General features: G+C 42.3%; 1 protein-coding gene across 5 annotated transcripts in view; it reads left to right on the top strand.

Annotated features, from left to right (window-relative positions):
* The first annotated feature begins 3793 nt into the window (after positions 1-3793).
* LOC143474515 (Fc receptor-like protein 5) overlaps positions 3794-20130 on the top strand; it is a 94907-nt gene continuing 78570 nt past the window's right edge. The window contains exons 1-13 of one of the 5 annotated variants that reach the window (XM_076971999.1): positions 3822-3965; positions 5504-5561; positions 6182-6253; positions 7370-7405; positions 7868-8140; positions 9140-9439; positions 9569-9862; positions 9976-10254; positions 13982-14254; positions 14339-14620; positions 14895-15173; positions 15474-15590; positions 16107-17273. In XM_076971999.1, the coding sequence (XP_076828114.1) occupies positions 6223-6253; positions 7370-7405; positions 7868-8140; positions 9140-9439; positions 9569-9862; positions 9976-10254; positions 13982-14254; positions 14339-14620; positions 14895-15173; positions 15474-15590; positions 16107-16165 (2223 nt within the window). In that variant the 5' untranslated portion in view covers positions 3822-3965; positions 5504-5561; positions 6182-6222 and the 3' untranslated portion in view covers positions 16166-17273. Of the gene's footprint in view, positions 3966-4837; positions 5397-5503; positions 5562-6181; positions 6254-7369; positions 7406-7867; positions 8141-9139; positions 9440-9568; positions 9863-9975; positions 10255-13981; positions 14255-14338; positions 14621-14894; positions 15174-15473; positions 15591-16106; positions 17274-20130 lie in introns of those variants that run through there. The other 4 variants (XM_076971997.1, XM_076971995.1, XM_076971998.1 and 1 more) reach the window with 4 other exon arrangements.

Below are 20130 nucleotides of genomic sequence, written 5' to 3'. Positions count from 1 at the left end.
CTGGTTACACGCCTGCCCCCCAGGATCCTAAATGTACAAGGACTGTGTGCATGCGTGCGTGCGTGTGTGTATATGTGTGGGGGGTGGGTGGGTGGAAATGCGTAGGTCCAGAGGAAATGGTCCTCTGGAAGAGGAGAGCCAGCTAGCTGACTCATTGAGCAAATGGTATGACTTTGTATACATGATCAGTCACTCAAGGTATATAAGATCTGACAAAATGTGAAATAAACAAGAATTTTGGTGAAGTAACAAACTGTGTGTGTTGCTACTTTGAGCACTCGTAACTGTTCTTACAGAGCGACCCTGATTGTTGTGACGAAGAATTTCCACGACAACTCAAAAGGACCAAAGGAAGTTAACAGAAGATGGACAACACTTCCCACCTGTGTGACGGGCAGGGTGAGCAACTCAAAAAGGAAGCGATCACGCCAAGTCTCAGGGAAAGAGGATGGTTTAATAGAAAGTGTGCAAACCAAAAACCCATGCATTGTTCCAAATGAAGGAAATAATAACCAGCAGTCAACTGGTACAAAGACAAGACGTATATAGACGAACAAACGACCCTCAGGTGAGACGGATCACGGGTCCCGCCCACCTGAGGGACGAACATCACGTGACCAAAAACAGGACCGCTGCCGCTGTAACCGGGGGCGACCGGTAGGGGGCCCCCCCACAACGTGACAACCTGTATAGGTATCTCATCTGGATTATAATATAAAACTTTTATACAATCTTTAATCAAATTATGATCCAACTCTACCTATTTTCCTTTTCACTGTGTTCAGCTCCATGAAAACTGGATGAGCAGTTTTTCTTTATAGTGGTCAATATATAGCTGTCAGTTGTGAGAGAATTTATTGATTATTGATTAATAACTATTGATTAGATTATGTTTAATTATTATAAGAGATCATTATGAACTTTATGATTTAGGACATAAGCAGAAGGACTACAATAATGAAGTAGTGTAATTCAGTGTAACCATGTTTAGTTCATATTATGCATGTGTGCTACGTGACCCAGGTCAGGGAGAGTGCTGAGGGTAAGAGCACTCTGTTAACTGGTAGTCACTAGGCTACTAGTCTTGGGTCATTTAGCTTTCTCTGTGTTGAACTGATACATCAGTTGCTTCCGCTAACTCTAGGGAAGTCCATATTAGGAGATACACACATGTGAGACAAAGTAACCTGCTGGACGCTTATGTTTTGGAACATGCTGTGCTAAAGATAACCTGCTGTTAGAACTGCTGAATTGTGTTTAAGATTGTATATAAGCAGGGGGAGCGCCCCCCTGCCTTCAGAGTTGTCATGCTTGAATGAGACTCTCATGTCTGTGTCTGTCTTGTGTCTGTCTTTGTCCTATTTATATATATTTATATTTTTGTAATAAATTAATCATTTAACCACGTCTGAGTCCTCATCCATTTATTAGAAAATTTCCACGACACAGTCTACCTAACATTGATATTCTCAAATGCAGTTTGAGTTGATCCTCTCCACTGCATAGTGACTGAAGCCATTTTCACTTGTTCATTCCAATTTTCACTATGCCACAACAGCTTTTATAAATATGTGCATTTGCAGCTACTTTGCAGTGCCCAGCCACATTAGCTACACTTTATTCTATTCTGACTAATTTAAAAATACTTATTTTTTAATACATGTTAGTATATTTACAAATACTTATACAAGTACTTATTGTCAGGTACCTCCATCAGTGATTATTCTGCGGAAGCCTCTGTGCATCTATATACATCCTACACAGGCACCTGCATAATAGCCAACGTGACTTCACAGTGATACTTAATTCTAACCCAACTGTTTTTTTTCCCTCTTGGCTGGACTGACCGACTAACCGTATAGTCCTAAAAAAAGCCGTGAGAAACAATACTTGGCACTGAACCAGCTTTCCAGTGGGGGTAAATAAAGCAGAATCAAACAGGCAAACAAGGAGCATGTGGTGGAAGTCAGGAATCAGATTTCTTGTGGGTGTGAATGTCTGTGTGTCCCTGCCACACCTTCTTCATTGTGTCCCTCTTCATCGTGGAAAACAGGAAAAACAGCTCGAGTCACAAGAGCAACCTCTAGAGGAGAGTGGAGCATCCCAAAATATAGGACCTCCTTTGCTAAATCTGCGTTTTCAGTTGTTGCCATGAGTCATTGGAATACTTTGCCAAATGAGATTTCCCAACGTTCGCACATCTGACAAAGAAATGGCTCTTATCTAAGCAAGAGTGAGAGGTGTGTCTGGGAAAGTTTGATGATGTACAGGTGTGTGTATGTGAACAAATTAGTGTTTTGTAATAACTGGAGGATTTGTGTAAGTTTTATGAATGGTGTAATTGAAGATGAATTTTATATGTTGTATGCCCGTATTTGTGTTTAACGGTTTCGTTCATCCATTGAACAAAATTATTCTGTTATTCTGTCTAAACATCAACCTGTCCTGGGACTACAGGTGGAAATTAGCTTATTGCTATAACCTGGCACAATGCATCTCTCCTGATCTCTAGGTTAATGTATTTGTTGTGCATTGTCTCTGAGGAATAAAGATCTAATCAAATGGTGTCCCTGCCATGCTTCATGGTGTCCCTGCCATGCTTCATCGTGTCCCTGCCACGCCCTCTTCATGGTGTCCCTGCCATGCTTCATTGTGTCCAGCTAGTGCTCATAGTTGCATGTTCTGCGCCTCTCTGTGCTGCACCTGTGTCCTGTTTCACTCCTTGTTATTGGGTGTTTTTAAGCCCGTGTTGGGCTGCATCTTTGTTCTTGACCCTCTCTGTGTATTTCTCTCATCTTCACTCATCTCAGAGCAGCTGTGAGGACCTCTATGGCTCTTTGAAGTGTGTTATAACATATACTGTTAATGCATAAGTGCTCTTTGACTCAGCAAAGTGGTAAGTGTGGACCCGGGAAGGAAGCAAGGCCTAGAGCAGATGGATTAGTGCCTGGAGATGTGGGAACTGGTCCAGATATGGCTTTCAATGTTTGGCAAAGGACTCGGGACTTAGGCTATTGTCTTTTTGTACAGGTTGTTGGAGGAAGGCCAACCATTTATTCATTTTTTCATACAGGATGTTTATCTCTGGACTAACTAGGAAGGCTTAGCTGCAGGCAAATACACAAAGGCATTTTGACCTAACAGAGTTTCTGATATGGATGAAAGACACTATTGAGTGCATTACTCGTTCTGTGATGAGTGTGATCTTTTTATTGTAAAGCAAACTCAAGTGTGATGAGTAAGATTCTGTGTAAATAAACTCCTTAATGTAATTATAAAACCAGAAATGTATATATTAAACGTAATACATAAAACTAAGTAATATTATTAATATCTATAATATTCTACAAATGTTTTAAAACTACAGCAGATTTAATGTTATGATAACACATTTAATGTTAGTGTTTAACAAATTCATTTTTATTATATACTTTTATTATTATTATTATTATTTTATTGTGTTTGAGTTAACAATCTAAAGATGAAGATCTGAATTTTTTTAAGAAGAAAAGGTTATAGTTGTATAGACCTAAAGGGACAGAACTATATATAAGAATGCATGCATGTATAGAGTTGAAGGCTGGCCAAAAATCATAGGCTATTGAATGTGTTGTTGTTAATTAATAAGCAGGTTATGTTGAACAAGTTATCTTGTACCAATGGTCTCACATCTGCTCTGTGCTGTAGGGTTAAGATTTTCTGTGATAGTTTTACTCTTAACCAAAAATTCAATGAAACATTGATTGGATGGCTTGTACATGTAGCGTTAACCTGACAGGTCAGTCTGAACCTCTCAGTTTGGTTTGGTTTCCTGTTGCTTTGAATTACTCCCTATGGTTTCCTGTTCACGTCCTGCATGGTGACCCCACCTATCAACTGGGCTTTTTGCATGTTTCCTAAATCTTGCTTTGGAAGAAAGTTTTGTCTCTTAGGTCTGGATCTGGAATATTAAAGAGAGTCTTAACGTAAGTCTCCTTTCATCTTATGTTGCTGCTGTTTTGTTCATGACCTGCATAGAGTTACGTCAGCTTGGGAGACTGGTGCATATGTAATGCTTTGTGTACTGCTAATGTGTGTATGCCATAATGACAACAGGATTTTCCTCTATTATCTACAAGAATGTGTGTGACGAATATCTGTAGTATACAGTATATTATATAATTCAAAATCAGCATTGCATAATGCAGTCACAGCTGTGGAGTGTTGTATTTATTTCATTCAGACTTGTCTCAGGTACATGCAGGGACTATATTACATTGTATCAACCTTATTGTGCCCTGCTGTGCATGTGTTTTGAAATGCATGTGCATTATACTGAAAATGAACTCAAAGCCCAATACATTAAATGTAAAACAACTAACACATAGAATATACATAGAACAATATGTTTCCACATATTGTGTGTGTGTGTGTGTGTGTGTGTGTGTGGGCAGCACAGTATGTAGATTTACAAAGTGCACAACATACGAGGGAAATAGGAACCAGCAACGAGAACATATTAATAACGTGTGTAAGCTACATCATCATAAGACCATCAAAAGCAGCAGCACGGTAACACGATTATACTGGCAGTACATTGAGTGATGAACTATCTAGAGAAGAAGGTAATAATGTAAATGTAAAGTGTCTGGTGAGGATCCATGTCTGAACCCTCTATGTTAAGTAGGATGGAGGTCAGTCGAGCACAGCAGGTCACTGCTGCTATGGCAAAAGCTGGTCTGGCTAAACAGAGGCCTGTTCTTCTGGATGACACAGGGGTGGGTGAGGATAGGGGGCGGAGTCTTCTGGATGGCACGGGGGTGGGTGATGATAGGGGGCGGAGTCTTCTGTGACACGGGCCTCTGTGTGGGCTTCATTGTTTCTTGTTCGTTCTTTGAGATACTACAGTGTTATATTTCAATACATCTGTGAGTGGGACAGTCAGCACAAAGCAGTGACCATCAACTCCAAACCAAACATCCCACCAAATAAGCGTCTCGTTGTGTTTGATTGGATTTGACTAAAATAGCTCCTGTCATGTTACACATTGCACATTAAATTTACACATTAAGATTACATGTTTAATGTTGTCACCCTCAGACTCTGACTAACACTGACATAATATTTTATTATTATTATTATTCATGTTTAATTAATGCCAACAATACAATTTTGTCACAGAGGTTCACAGAGGTGGATAAGTGATTCACTATTTGTAACCCCATTTCAACCAGTTCAGAAGTTAAATTCCAGCAACCTCTTAACTATGTGATCAGCCAGAGTCTACATTCCTCACGTCATTTACTGCAGTGCCAAAACCTACACACTGCAGTGAACATTGTGGCTTGTACACAGTGACATGTATGGACTTCCATAATGTTTGTCTGCAAAATTGTGTTTCTTGATTTTCTTTTATGGTAAGTTTGTTTTTATCTTTTATTTATTTAGTTATTTTTACTTTGATTTGTTTGATAACAATGTATTGTCCTGTTAATTGTGTTAATTCCTTTTTCTGTGATCACAGTCTGCCTGCACTCCAGTGGTGTGGAGGAATCTGCTCCTGCCTGTGTGGTTACACTAAGGTTTGTTTACTGAGTGATGCTGCAACAACTTTGTGTGATCTTGTGGTCTTGTGTGATATATTGCACAAAGTAATTGACTGTTGTAACCTCTCCACTCTGTGGTGAATGGTAACACTAGAATTGTACCTAATGTTTTGAACTTTGTTAATTTTGCTTTCATTTTCGTGATTCCGTAGTTCTCTGGCTTTCTGTAGATTCTCTAGTTATATAAATTTTAAAAATAAGTGTTAACCAATAAAGTTGACTGTGTGTGAATTAGTATCTGTGGTTGTTTTTGTTTGTTTGTTTGTTTGTTTTTGCATTGCTTGAAAGGCTTATGACTGCAGGAACCTCCTTAATTCCAGTTCAATGTATATTCCATTCTTATTGCTTTCATACTTCGATGCTTAGAAAGTCCCAGTTCTATTTGCCAGCTTTGCCTGGAAGTATTTTATTGGTGTTAATATGAACTAATATTTGAATTGGTAATGGTAATTTCAAATAAGTTAATGACCACGTTGCAGCGATAATCCTCCTAATCCAGTTTAGTCCTTCTCTAATGGAACTGTGATAAAGGATTACAACTTTACCTCATCTCTCTTCCTCCCCTTTCTCTCTCATATGTATGATTTGACTGGAAGTAAACAGGAAGTCTTCGTCACAGACTGGTTAGTGGGGTAACATGGAGCTTGGGCCTTTCCCTGTGATGCTCTGTGAGTAAATGTTCTCTTCACATTGTCATTAATTAGAATGATGTTTACCTGTGTTATTAGACTTGGGATTGAGGCACAAAAACCATATATATTGAAAATTTGAAAACACTTGTAAAGCACTTTATTGCCATTCATAACAGCACCTCTGTGTTTCCATGTCTTAATGATTGTGGCCTGAGACATATCAAAATGAAAATGAGCAAGTTTTTAAAGTCTGCCCAAAATCCACCATTTTGAAAAACTGCCATAACACTCCAAACTACTGAAGTTCATAGTCACAGAGTCAGAAATGAAGCTGGGTAACATAAAGGCCTTGAACTAATTAAACAACTAGGAAGAGCAGAACAAAATGACATGGTAAGAAACTAGAAATAAAATATGTCAAGCAAAGACATGGAAAGGATTAAGACAGGAAATCACAGGAACTAGAAAGAGGCTTACAGACTAACAAGAAAGGGAGGAAAACACACTTGGACACAAGGAAGGACAGAGACACGCAAATCAGACAAGGAAGGGACAAAACTGAAAGGGAGACCATGACAAATCCATGCATGTAGTCAGAAAAGACTTACCATGACCACATCTATATAGCTTTATGAATTCTCTGTGTGCATTAGATTAGTAGAGAATACATCTAGATCTAGATTTTTAAAGCAGCAGACATTTATCGAACTGATTACACAACAGTCAAATGTGCCTATAAGGTCATATGAAGGCAAGGTCAGCCCAAACAAGCTTCACTTAATGCCAAGAATGCGGACACAACTTTCACTCTAAGAATACACGGATACAAGAATTGAACAGCCCTCATTAGACGACTTCCCACCTCATGCACCTGGAGAATCTCTGGGGTCACATTGGGTCTTTCACCAGATCCACAATACGTGACTGCTGGACTGGCAGACTCCCATGTGCTCCTTGTGTCTATTTTGTTTGTTTATATATATACATGTATGTGTGTGTTTAGTTTACATTCATACAATTTTAGTCTGACACTCTGACTTAATTAGATTCTCATACTAAAACACTGCACATTTTAGTTCATTCTGACTGTTATTCTAAACAACTGTTTACATTAATGCATCATGTGCTATGTTTATTTGTCTCTGCTATTAGTACTGATCGTCCTCATCCATTGCGTACAACCTCAAGGTAAATTATATGCATTTTATGGACTCAACTGGTTTATTGTCAGAATAATATTCAGTGTGCATGTAAGATCACTGCAGTTGTATGACAGCATAAATCACACGTTTCTATATAACATTTTACATTTAGATTAGAGATAAGTGATTTGAGAAAAGCGTAACAGTCTCTTCCGTAGCAGCAAGGGATGACCAACCAATCAGGGACACAGTTAACACTGGTGCCTCCATTTGACATGACTGCAGATTTTCCACTAAGATCACACTAAACATTTGGGTAAAAATCTATAAATACACTATAGTGTATTCTTGAAGCCCATGGGCTCAAATAGACACTAGAACCACTTTAATGATGATGTTGTTAATGATGCAAACTATTTGCTTCAGTAAAGTTTAGTGTGAATTGCATTTTGTTTAAGAAACATCATACTTCCTTTTGCAAGGAACATGTTTTATCATGTTTCCACAGAGCTAAAAAAAGCTGTGATCTCTACAAATCCTGCTAATCCTGTGTACGTGGGAGAGAATGTCAATCTCACGTGTCTCGTAGAAGGAGACAGTGTCAATACTTTCCATTATCACTGGAAGAAAGAGGATTCAGTCAGTCCTCCCACCAGTGAACAGGTACACAAAATCAATTCTGTTGAAGAATCTCACGCAGGTAACTACACCTGTGAAGTTACAGCATATGATGGATCCCACTACTCCCAAACCACTGATGTTCTTACACTGACTGTATTAGGTGAGTGTGATCGTCTTTCTATACTGGGATGACAACCTGCTGTATAGAGCAACCAGGTTAGAGAGCGTTTGTTTAACAAATTTACATATGGAATTCCTCATCATTAGATAAGTAGGACATGGACTGACATACATTATGTGAGCCAATTTGAAACTTATTCTTTTTCATTTATTTTTGGTGGAGGTGAATAAGTTGATTTCAGGCATGAATAGATTCCCACCCCCTGTTGAAAGTGGACAAACCAGGAGATCCTTCATTGTTCTTAGCAAAATAAGCAAATAAGACACAAAGCTTTGTGATGAATTCTTCAAATGTTGATGAAAGAGGTGAAAAACTGGTTGAGATTACTATGGGACACCATAAGCACACAATGACATGCAGAGCGTATTGTCTGTGAATATCACAAACCCAAGTGGAAAAAATATCTGAACCCTTGGTAGAATCCCAGTCCCCAGCCCAAACAAGCATCACTTAATGCCAAGAATACGTTCATACAAGGAATGAATAAACCTCATTAGACGACCTCTCACCTCATGCTCCTGGAGAATCTCTGGGGTCACATGGAGTCTTTCACCAGACAACAAAACATGTGACTGCTGGACTGGCAGACTCCCATGATCCTTGTGTCTAGTTTCCTGTTTAGTCTTTACTTTCCTGGGTTCTTTTTTTCGTTTCTTAAACCAGTTTGTTTATCTTGTGTGTCTGTTCTTCCTTTGTCATCACATGTTCTTGTTACACCCCAGACTCACTCTGTGTTATGTGTCAATGTCTTTTACAGGAGTGGAAGGTATTTTCAATTAAGTGTTTAATATTACCTGTTTACAATGGCTTGCAAAAATCTTCATAGCCCTTGTACACACACACACACACACACACACACACACACACACACACACACACACACACACACACACACACACACAAAGACATACACAAAGGTTCTCCAGGTGCTATTCCTAATGCTATGCTTAATGCTATCTGACTCCTTTGTTCTCACAGTCCCACCTGAAGCTTCCATAACAACATGGCCACAGAGTTCCATGTTCACTGGGGAGCCAGTCTCTCTGAACTGTGAGGTTAAAGGTTTTAATGGGTGGAAATACAACTGGTACAAGAAGAACACCGCCACGTCCTTGTGGACATCAGTGACTGAGTCTGAGAATTACACCATAAACAAACACGGTCTCAATATCAGCAGGGATGCTGTGGTGAACGGGGATAAGTACCGGTGTAGAGGAGAACGATTTCACAGACCAAGCACAACACAATACAGTCCCGAAGTTACCATCATTGCAAAAGGTGAACTCCATGTCATGCACATAATTCATTTAACTACTCCTATAAATGAGTTATTACATATTTTTATGATAATGTTAGACTTTATTCCAGGAGTGTACATCAATGTTGTCTCCTTTTTTTATTTCACAGCTCTACCCAGAGCTACAATAAGTGTGGATCCACAGGGTCCTGTATTCACGGGAGAGTCAGTCACTCTGAAGTGTGAAGTTAAAGCCTTCGACGGCTGGACGTATCAGTGGGATAAACACGGTGAAACGCAGCAGTGGATTCCACTGGTTCAGTCAGTACATTACACTGTAAACAGAGACACTGTTATCATCAGCAGAGATTCTGTGGTTAATGGGGAACAGTACAGGTGTAGAGGAGAGCGACCAGGTAGACCAAGTGCCTCACAGTACAGTACTGTTACCCTCACTGTGAAAGGTCAGTATATGTGTCCACAAAATGAGTGATGATGCAAAAAATATTTAATGATTAGATAACTTTAGTGACTGGGTTATTTTTATGTCCTGAACCATTTGATTAATCTCCATCAGCAGTGAAACCTAAACCTGAACTCACATCCAGCCTTCAAGGAGCTGCACTGATAGGAAACCCAGTGATTCTATACTGTAAGCTGGAGCAGTCTGCTGGGTGGAGGTTTTACTGGTCCAAACACACACAGAACCCAGATAATGAGACCAGCACTGAAACCAGCTCCACCATCATCAGCTCAGTGACGTCCTCTGATGGAGGCCAGTACTGGTGCAGAGCTGGAAGAGGAAACCCAGTCTACTACACACACTACAGTGATGCACTCTGGATCAAAGCATTTGGTGAGTAAGACATGTTAACCTAATAATCATGTCCCCTGTTCCTCGCCGTCTGCCGTGGTTCCCTGTCTTGTCCTAGTCTGATTCCCTGTCCTGTCTGCCCTTGCGTGCCCCGGAGTGGCACGCTTTGAGGGGGGGTAATGTCACGTATGGCTACGCCCCCTCTCCTAGCTGTCACTCTGCCACGCCCGTGTCGTAATCGCCCTCAGCTGTGTCTTGTTAGTTCTGTGTACTTATAGTCCCTGTGTTTCCCTAGCCCCTTGTCGGTTATTCTTTCTCTTGTGCTTTTGTGATTCATGTGCCCTGTTCCCGGTGTTAATACTCTCTGTTGGTTCATGCTCTGTTCTGTGTTATCCTGCCTGGTTTTGTTTAGTGTCTGTCTTGATCATGCCCCTGTACTTGTCTCACTTGGATGGCTCTCCGGTTATGACTCCTGCCTGTGACTTCGACTACGATTATGGAATGTCCTGTAATAAATCTCGCTCTTCTCAGCATTTGTGTCCGTCCCCTCACTACGCAGCGCGAGCTACGTTACAATCAGCTTGTAAGATCTGCAGAGATCAGTTACTGTCTTATTAAACAAATGTTTTAAAGACCTTTTACTTGTCAGTAAAAAATACTGATATAATCATTTTTTATGAACATTTTAGAAGTTCCATCATAATCTAATTACAGATTACAGCGCAGTTGTCCCTATCCATGCACTACCTATCCCTGGGTCATTATTGTCTTTTTATGCAATGGATTATACATTCATAATTTTTTGGTAAAACAAAATTAAGATGCTTATGTATGGGCCGGATTGACTCCTTAATTCTACATGACTTCTCCATTAAAATCTGATTGTTAAGCCAGACACAGGAGCCATAATAGTATCCAAGATGGACACAGGACCTGGGGAGATGGAGGAAAAACACATCAGCTCTGAAAAACAATTTATTTTAGTTCAGGCCTAACCTATCACGGAAATGAACGTTACACTCACCTAGTTATTCATTTATATATTCATTTAATTGCAATCTCACCAAGCCTGTGTGTAACACAAGAATGCACATTTTTGCATTTAAGAGGCTTTTGGTGTCTTGAAAATCCACTTTGATTTTGATTACAGCATAATTACATGTGTTACTTTATTGGTTTGATTCCTTTCCCATTTTTAAAGCAACCAGTAAAAGAAAAGGGTGTGTCCAAATGTTTCACTGCTACTGCAGGTACAAAAACACTTCAGTGTTCGTACCTTGCAGGTTTATTGCATTTTACTACAAGTACCCAGAACACATGTGTGACGGGCAGGGTGAGCAACTCAAAAAGGAAGCGATCACGCCAAGTCTCAGGGAAAGAGGATGGTTTAATAGAAAGTGTGCAAACCAAAAACCCGTGCATTGTTCCAAATGAAGGAAATAATAACCAGCAGTCAACTGGTACAAAGACAAGACGTATATAGACGAACAAACGACCCTCAGGTGAGATGGATCACGGGTCCCACCCACCTGAAGGACGAACATCACGTGACAAAAAACAGGACCGCTGCCGCTGTAACCGGGGGCGACCGGTAGGGCCCCCCCCCCCCCCCCCCCACAACGTGACAGACCCCCCCACCAAAGCCGCACTCCCCTCCGGATGTGCGGCTTACAGCGGCAGCACACAAAACACAAAGGGGCGGGAGGGCGGGGACAAGACAGGGACCCGTTCCCTGCCGTCCTGATCTGAAACATAAAAACACACAAGTTAGCTCGTCTCCTGGGCGGGACCCTGGACCGACCGGACCGTCAACAAGACGATAACCACGCCCCGGTCGGTCACAGGGCCCTCGCGCCCTAACCGGCCTTAGGCCGCTTAAGCCCCACCGCTGTGTGCGGACCGGGAGCACATGGCCCAACGAACGTCACAGGTGTGGATGTGTGCAGGCCGCCACACTGGGGTGCGGCCACGGCTTCCACAAACACCTCCCGAACCTACCTCCTCGCTCGGAGCTGACCCCTGCCCTTTTCGCTAGGGGTCACCCCAGACTCCTGGGGAGTGAACCCCTCCCCGGGGCCCCTCATCTCAAGGTGGACTCCTCCACCCAACCCAGGAGCGCCAGAGACCAGGGCCCTGGCAATCCGCAACAGGGACACGCTGGTCACCCCGAGCTCGAAGGAGAGGGTCTCCTCCTGGAGACCCCACTAGGTCCGGGAGTACCGCAGTCCACCACCAGGAGCGACCTGCAACACATCACACACACACACGCACACAGACGATACATAACACAAAACACGCACTGCTCCGACCACTGACCCCCCTTTTACACAGGGGGGAAGGGACCCCTTCTTGGCATGAGGAGACACCCTGTCCTTACACCCCAGGCGTCCTTTGCCTACAAAGGGGTACAGGGGCTCCTCTTTGCTCAGGGGTCCCTCCCAACCGGTCAGGTCTTCTGATGGAGCAGTGCCTTCTGAGCCACATGTCGTGGCTCAGGAACCCCATAGCTCCCCCCCAAAAACATATTTAGGGGGGGCCCCTCCGGGGAACAACAAAACAAAAAACACAGACACAACATATAACACATACGCACCCAAGGTGCCCTCCGTGCCACATCCAGTGGCACGGGACCTCAAATGGACCCCTCCCCACACACAGTGAAGAGGGGTGCAAGAGAGGAATTACATAAAACAAAGCACGCTACACTCTAGGACAAAACGAACACGCAAAGACAGAACACAAACAAACGGACAGGACCCACCGATGCGCGCGCTCTGCGGAGCGTGACGCGCCCACTCCAGCTCTCTCTCTCTCACCGTTCTCACCACGGGATCCGTAGATCTTTGGAGAGAGAGAGCAATGCGCGAGCGGCTTGCGCGCCACGCCCACAGCGACGCGTCTCTCGGACTCGCAGTCGCTCACCCCCGTCACCGCGGGATATCGGGTGAGCGAGGCGAAAGAAGCAGAGAGACGTGTCTCACGCGTTTTAGCGCGCGGCACGCACCGGTGGACCCGACTACATACACACACGAACACCACCAGCGAAACACACACCACGGCACACTCACACACTCGCTCACGTCCGCGTCGTTATTAAAACAAAACACTACAACGTACATACACACACACACACATATATAGACGATAACGGACAACGGACGTGCGCAATGTGAGGCACCGGTAGTTTTGCTGGGCGAGAGCGGAGTCTACCGGTCCCCAGCTCTAGTCACCGCCGTGTGATTTTACGGGTTTAAACACAAACAACATTTAAACACGGCGGGACGAGTGGGGACAGACTCAACACACTCTCAGACAATACACGACAAACACACAGCACATAGACAAACACCACGAGACATGACCACGAACGAAGGAGAAAGTAAGGGAGACTGGCGGCTTCCGAAAGGTGGCTGGTTATTCTGTGACGGGCAGGGTGAGCAACTCAAAAAGGAAGCGATCACGCCAAGTCTCAGGGAAAGAGGATGGTTTAATAGAAAGTGTGCAAACCAAAAACCCGTGCATTGTTCCAAATGAAGGAAATAATAACCAGCAGTCAACTGGTACAAAGACAAGACGTATATAGACGAACAAACGACCCTCAGGTGAGACGGATCACAGGTCCCACCCACCTGAAGGACGAACATCACGTGACAAAAAACAGGACCGCTGCTGCTGTAACCGGGGGCGACCGGTAGGGGGCCCCCCCCACAACGTGACAACATGATTGTATATTATTTGGTCAAGTAGATTTTTCATTATGTTTTAACAGAGAGGCCAAAACCTGAATTGGTCGTAAATCCGGATAAAATAGTTTTCAAAGGAGAGACCGTCACTCTGATATGCAACATCGAGGCTGATATGGGCACTAAGTGGACCTACCGCTGGTATAAGGACAGCAATAAAGTCAACAAATGTAGGACAACACGGGAGTGCACAATCGGGCCTGTTACAGAGGCTGATGGAGGCAAATACACCTGCAGTGGACAGAGAAGTGACTCTCAGAGCTCAGACACCAGTGATGTGTGTACACTGACTGTGTCAGGTGAGTCTGTTTATTTGCTCATGTGTTGCCCTAGCAAGCGCACATTGTTGCCATGCAACATGTCTGAAACTGTGTATGATCTAGATGCAGCCCAGGTGGTACTGAGAAGGTCTACACAGAGCTGGCTGGCTGAAGGAGACCCAGTGAACCTAAGCTGTGAGGTTAGAGGCTCCTCTACAGGCTGGACGTTCAGCTGGTACAGAGATGAACACACGCTCCTCCCAGACAGCATCAGAGGAGCTGGAGGATCATACACTGTGAGCTCTGCAGCTGTTAATCACACTGGAGTTTATGTGTGCAGAGCAGAGAGAGGAGAACCAGCGTATCAGACGCATTACAGCAACCCACAGACACTGTGGGTCACTGGTGAGGAAATGCGGAAATATATTTTGAGTTCAGCTAACGAAGGAAATTTCTATGTATGTATTGGATTGGATCATTATTACTGCATCCACATATTTAACATATGTTCATATAGTACCAATGAAGTAACTGCAATTTATTATAATTACAAATGAAAAGATACTGCAGCATACTTAACAGGGCATTTCGGCTAGAGTTTCTTCAGTTGCTGGACAAATAAAATAACATTTATTTAGCATGTGTAAGATAAAAAGTTTCTCTCTTTGCTTTTTTTCAGGTATATCTCCCAGAGTCTCTCTGGTCATCAGTCCCAACAGAAGTAAACACTCCAGTGGTGACTCACTCTCACTGAGCTGTGAGGACCAGAGAGGCTCCACTGGATGGAGAGTGAGACGTTATACAGATATTGGGAGAGTGTCAGATTGTTCATCAGGCTGGGGATCAGTTACAGGATCTACATGCACCATCAGCTCTCTCTCCACATCCCACACTGGAGTCTACTGGTGTCAGTCTGAATCTGGAGGAACCAGTAATCCTTCTAAAATCCAAGTGCTGGGTAAGGCTACTTAGAATGTTATAGTGAGTGCAATTTGGTGAACAAAAGATATATATGAATATATATAAAATATATAAGTTCTAAAAAATCATTTCTGCACTTGCAATAATAAGCAGTGAAGTCTAGTATTGTTTCAAGAAGATTTGAAAAATTCTATTTTGACATCTATACAACAAAATTATACTATTCAATATTTTGTATATTTCAGAGATTCACAGGAAGAATATGTATGCAACCAAAGTTGACACCCCCTTTTAATGTTTTTAATTGTGTATGTGTGCACGCATTGTGTTTCATTAGTGTCTGGGGAGTCACATACTCCAATGTCCATCCTCAGACTGCTCAGTATTCTACTGCCAGCATCTCTATTCCTGCTAATGTTAATTGTTCTGGGATTCAGATGCTACAGAGCTCGAGGTAAGAACCCTTGTTTAGCTTAGAAAGATCACCATGCATTAGAAACACGTCACTGACTGCAAACAAACACTTAAAGCAAACCAGAATTTTAGTAAATATTGTTATTATTATTCTTCCAGTCAACTATCAGTCCCACTACTTGTCCCACAGTAGCCGTCTCACAACATTTTAGCCTAATGTAAACTGGTCTTACATGGGATTCATTTTGAGCAGGAATTTTTTTACTCATTATATTTTTATTTAAGTTTACCGTTTTAAGTTTTATACTTTATACTATGTGAAATTCTAAGTGTTGTAGATGAGACTTTAAAAACGTTGGCACAAAGGAAGAGATCCAGTAGTGCTTCTAGAATATACGGATCATATGGCTGCTAAAGGCTCCTCATCAATTGTTGATTATCCAGGCTGGTTTTTGTATTGATTTTTGTCATTGATACTATGTATAAGATGTAGAATGTAAATGTGATAAATTTATTATGATTAAAAATGCACTTTATTCCGGAAATATGTTCACAGCTAAACCTGATAAGACGACCAGAAAGTATACAGTGGGAGAAGCTGAAACCTCATCTTGAAGAGAACCAGTTCTGTATTTTTTCCCCATCGTATTATTCTGCAGTGTGTTTTAAAACCCCCAAGTTGGAATTGCACTAATAAAAACCAGGGATGTACAACAACTTCACTTGTTAAAATGTACCCAGTTAATATGTGAGGTAATCTGTGAGTTGTCTCAGTACGTAGTATAATGTGTGTGTGTGTGTGTGCGCGTGTGTATCAACATTTTCATTTTCTATTTGAACTTTACATGGTTGTAATATATTGTTCCCTTTTTCATATTTGCTTCTGGTTGAACCATGCTAATATTCTCCACTGCAATGATATGCTAGCATTTATTCCACATATATTATCAATCATATTACATTACTGAATTTCCATGTTTATTAGTTTAATTTACTTTTTAAGACTCTTTTAGAGAGTTTTTTTGTTTGTTTTATTTGCGAATTACCTATGATCTATATAGTCTTGTAGACTCATCACTGACTTTGCAATGTATTTTTATTTATGTCTCTTTGCTTTTATGTTTAACTCTGTTATATTAAAATCTCTGTTAAATTAGACGTAGAACCAAAACCAAGTCTAAAGTATCACTGATTTGTTTGACTGATCAAGTTTGATGGAGCCTGCCAGTAACTGCAGATGTCAGGATTATAAAAGCTGGAAATGCTGAACTTCTATTGTAGTTCTGGTATGTGGATTTCAATTTATATAGTGCCTTTCATAAAACCAAGGATTATTTACAAAGGGGAAAACATAGAAAGACTAAAAAGCAATACAGTTCTAGAAAAATAATTATTTGTATGTTTATTTTGGCATTATTCTTTACTTTTGTTTTGGTGATTTGGGACACAAATCATTTTCTCGTGACATATCGCAACTTCACTTATCGCGAGCAGGAAATTGGGGAGAAGTGTTAGGTAAACAAACAAGGTTGTCATGGCTGGAGTACCATACGTGGAGCCTGTGACTGTAGGGAGTTTAAAATCCTTGGACATAACCGAAGAATGCAAACTTCATAAGGCACCTGAAAATACAACCGGTTAGGTTTGTTTAGTTTATATTAGCCACGTTATTATAGTGAGTGTAGTAGAAGCTAACTGTAAATAAACTGATGTGTTTTATCCATCACAATTATTATTGTTGTTTATTGCGTCTCTACTCTCTCTCCCAGTCTCTCCCAGATTACCATGCTCCGTACCTTATCTCTAACACAGAGCCCGGACACGCTGCAGAGAAAACCTATTTCAGCCGCTTGTATTTGCGATCTTAATCTTTTGGTCACTACCCAGAGCATAGATTAACCAGTAAATTGAGAGCTTTGCCTTTTGACTCAACTACCTCATCACCACAACGGTCCTGTACAGTGTCCGAAAATACTGCAGCCACAACACCGATCCGTCTGTCAATCTCTCGTCCCATCCTTCCCTTACACATGATCAAGAACCCGAGATACTTAAACTTGAGGCAAGGACTCAGCCCAGAGAGGGCACTCCACCCTTGTCCATCTGAGTACCATGGTCTCAGTTTTAAAGGTGCTGATTCTCATCTAAGCCATCTCACACTCGGCAGCAAACTGATCCAGCGACAGCTGCAGGTCTCGGCCCGATGATGCCAACAGGACCACATCATCCGCAAAAAGGAGACATGGAATTCTGAGGCCACCAAACCGAACACCCTCTACCACTTGGCTACGCCGAGAAATTCTGTCCATAAGTTATGAACAGAATCGGTGACAAAGGGCAGCCCTGGTGGAGTCCAGCTCCCACCGGGAACCAGTCTGACTTACTGCCGACCATGCCAACCAAGCTCCTGCTCTGTTTGTACAGGGACTGGATAGCCCGTAGCAGTAAAAAAGCTAGTCCAGTGTTCCATGACCAGGACGAAACCCACATTGTTCCTCTTGTAACTGAGACTCAACTATCGACCGGCTCTCTTCTCCAGAACCCTTGCATAGACCTTACCAGGGAGGCTGAGGAGGGTGATCCCCCAATAGTTGGAGCCCATCCTCCGGTCCCCTTTTTTAAAGAGGGGAACCACCACCCTGGTTTGCTGGTCCAGAGGCACTGCCCCCGATGTACACATGATGTTGCACGGATGTGTCAGCCAGGACAGCCCCACGACATCCAGAGCCTTAAGGAACTCAGGGCGGATCTCGTCCACCCCTGGAGCCTTGCCACCAAGGAGTTTCACTACTACCCTGGTCACCTCAGCCTGAGTGATGGGCAAACCCCCACCCGGGTCCTCCAGCTCTGCTTCCTCTGTGGAAGGCACGATGGTGGGATTGAGAAGAATCCTTGAAGTATTCTTTCCACTGCCTAGTGACATCCCCAGTCGAGGTCAGCAGATCCCCAGCCCCACTGTATACAGTGTTGGTTGGGAACCGCTTTCTGACAGGTTCATCTGCCAGACGTTCTCAGCAAACCCTCACGATACGTTTGGGTCTGCCAGGTCTGTCAGGCATCCTCGCCCGCCATCTGATCCAACTCACCACTAGGTGGTGATCGGTCGACAGCTCAGCTCCTCTCTTTACCTAAGTGTTCAAGACACACAGTCACAAGTCCGATGACACGATTACAAAATTGATCATCGAGCTGCGATCTAAGGTTTCCTGGTGCCATGTGCAGTTATGGACACCTCTGTGCTCGAACATGGTGTTCATTATGGACAGACCGATGAGCACAGAAGTCCAATAACAGAACACCACACTGGTTCAGATCGGAGAAGCCATTCCTCCAAATCACGCCCTACCATCATTGCCCACGTGTGCACTGAAGTCCCCCAGCAGAACAATGGAATCCCCAGTGTGTTTACTTACTCTAGTATCTCTAAAAAAGATGTTCAGCCCCCAATATCACCACCACTTTGAGACACAGAGACAAATAAACGTCACCGAATGAAAATAAATGATGCATTCTATACAGTTTTGAGCACACAAAATTACGACTCATGACTTACAGGGATCTTACAGTTAATCAATGTGGGAAAAATGTAAGGCATTTAACTCAAAGGTGAGTGAATAGTCAAAGTGACATGATAGGTCTTTAATCACTTGGGCTAGCCTAATAATAATTCATTTAACTTCAAAAGAGGCTTGACGAACAGGAAAGTGGGCCCTACTGTTAAACCATCTGTTTTATCTTCAGTGATGAATTAGACACAAAGAGTCTACCTGAGATCATTGGAACCATGACAAAGATCAACAGAACGCTCTGCTTTGCTTCTCTCTTGTGTGATTTAAGATTGTGTGACACAATCACACTACTAAGCACTACTAAGTGTTTCAAAATGGTGCTGTGTCCTTCCATGAGGCCTATTTGCGTGCACTTTTGGAGTTGTTAATACTCAGCTGTTTCCTACAGCAACCTTACTCATCTGTAAGGTTAATAGTGCCTCAGTCTGGGCTGAAGGTCAAAGGTGATTGAACCTTTGCAGTTGCAGCACAGAAACTGTGGGACCACCGACCTCTAGATATTAGGTCTGCTCCTACTGTTCCTATTTTTCTAGCTATAGCTAGCTCTTCTGCTTTGTTTTATTCTCTTTGTATTGTTGACATGTATGTGATGGTTTGTGTGATTGTGTAAATCTCTCTGTATTGTCTACATACTGTATATGTATTTTATGTATTACTATGTACACATATTGGTCCTGGGAAGGAAGGTGGATGAAGTGGTCCAAGAACCAATGCCCCAGTAGTTTTACCTTACCTTTACTTCACATGTTTGCAAAAAATCACGCACTGCCAGTTATTAAAAGCTACAATCATATCAACCAAACATAAATACTGTGTACACAGTGTCAGAGAAGAGTTGGTTGATAAGGAGATGCAGTTTAACTTCTATTCTAGTCTGTCAGTGACGGAGTATAAACAGTGAAGAGAATACACAATGTTGACCAGATAGCTGTGTATAAACATAAGGGAATAAAATGATACAACCCTCTAGTGGTTTTGGGAACTGGGCCCGTTAACAAACACTGGACTGTT

The sequence above is a fragment of the Brachyhypopomus gauderio genome, chromosome 14 (assembly GCF_052324685.1).
Source record: "Brachyhypopomus gauderio isolate BG-103 chromosome 14, BGAUD_0.2, whole genome shotgun sequence".
Classification (NCBI taxonomy): Eukaryota; Metazoa; Chordata; class Actinopteri; order Gymnotiformes; family Hypopomidae; genus Brachyhypopomus; species Brachyhypopomus gauderio.
Note: the sequence above shows the minus strand (reverse complement) of the source record. Positions and strands in the feature narration are given on the sequence as shown.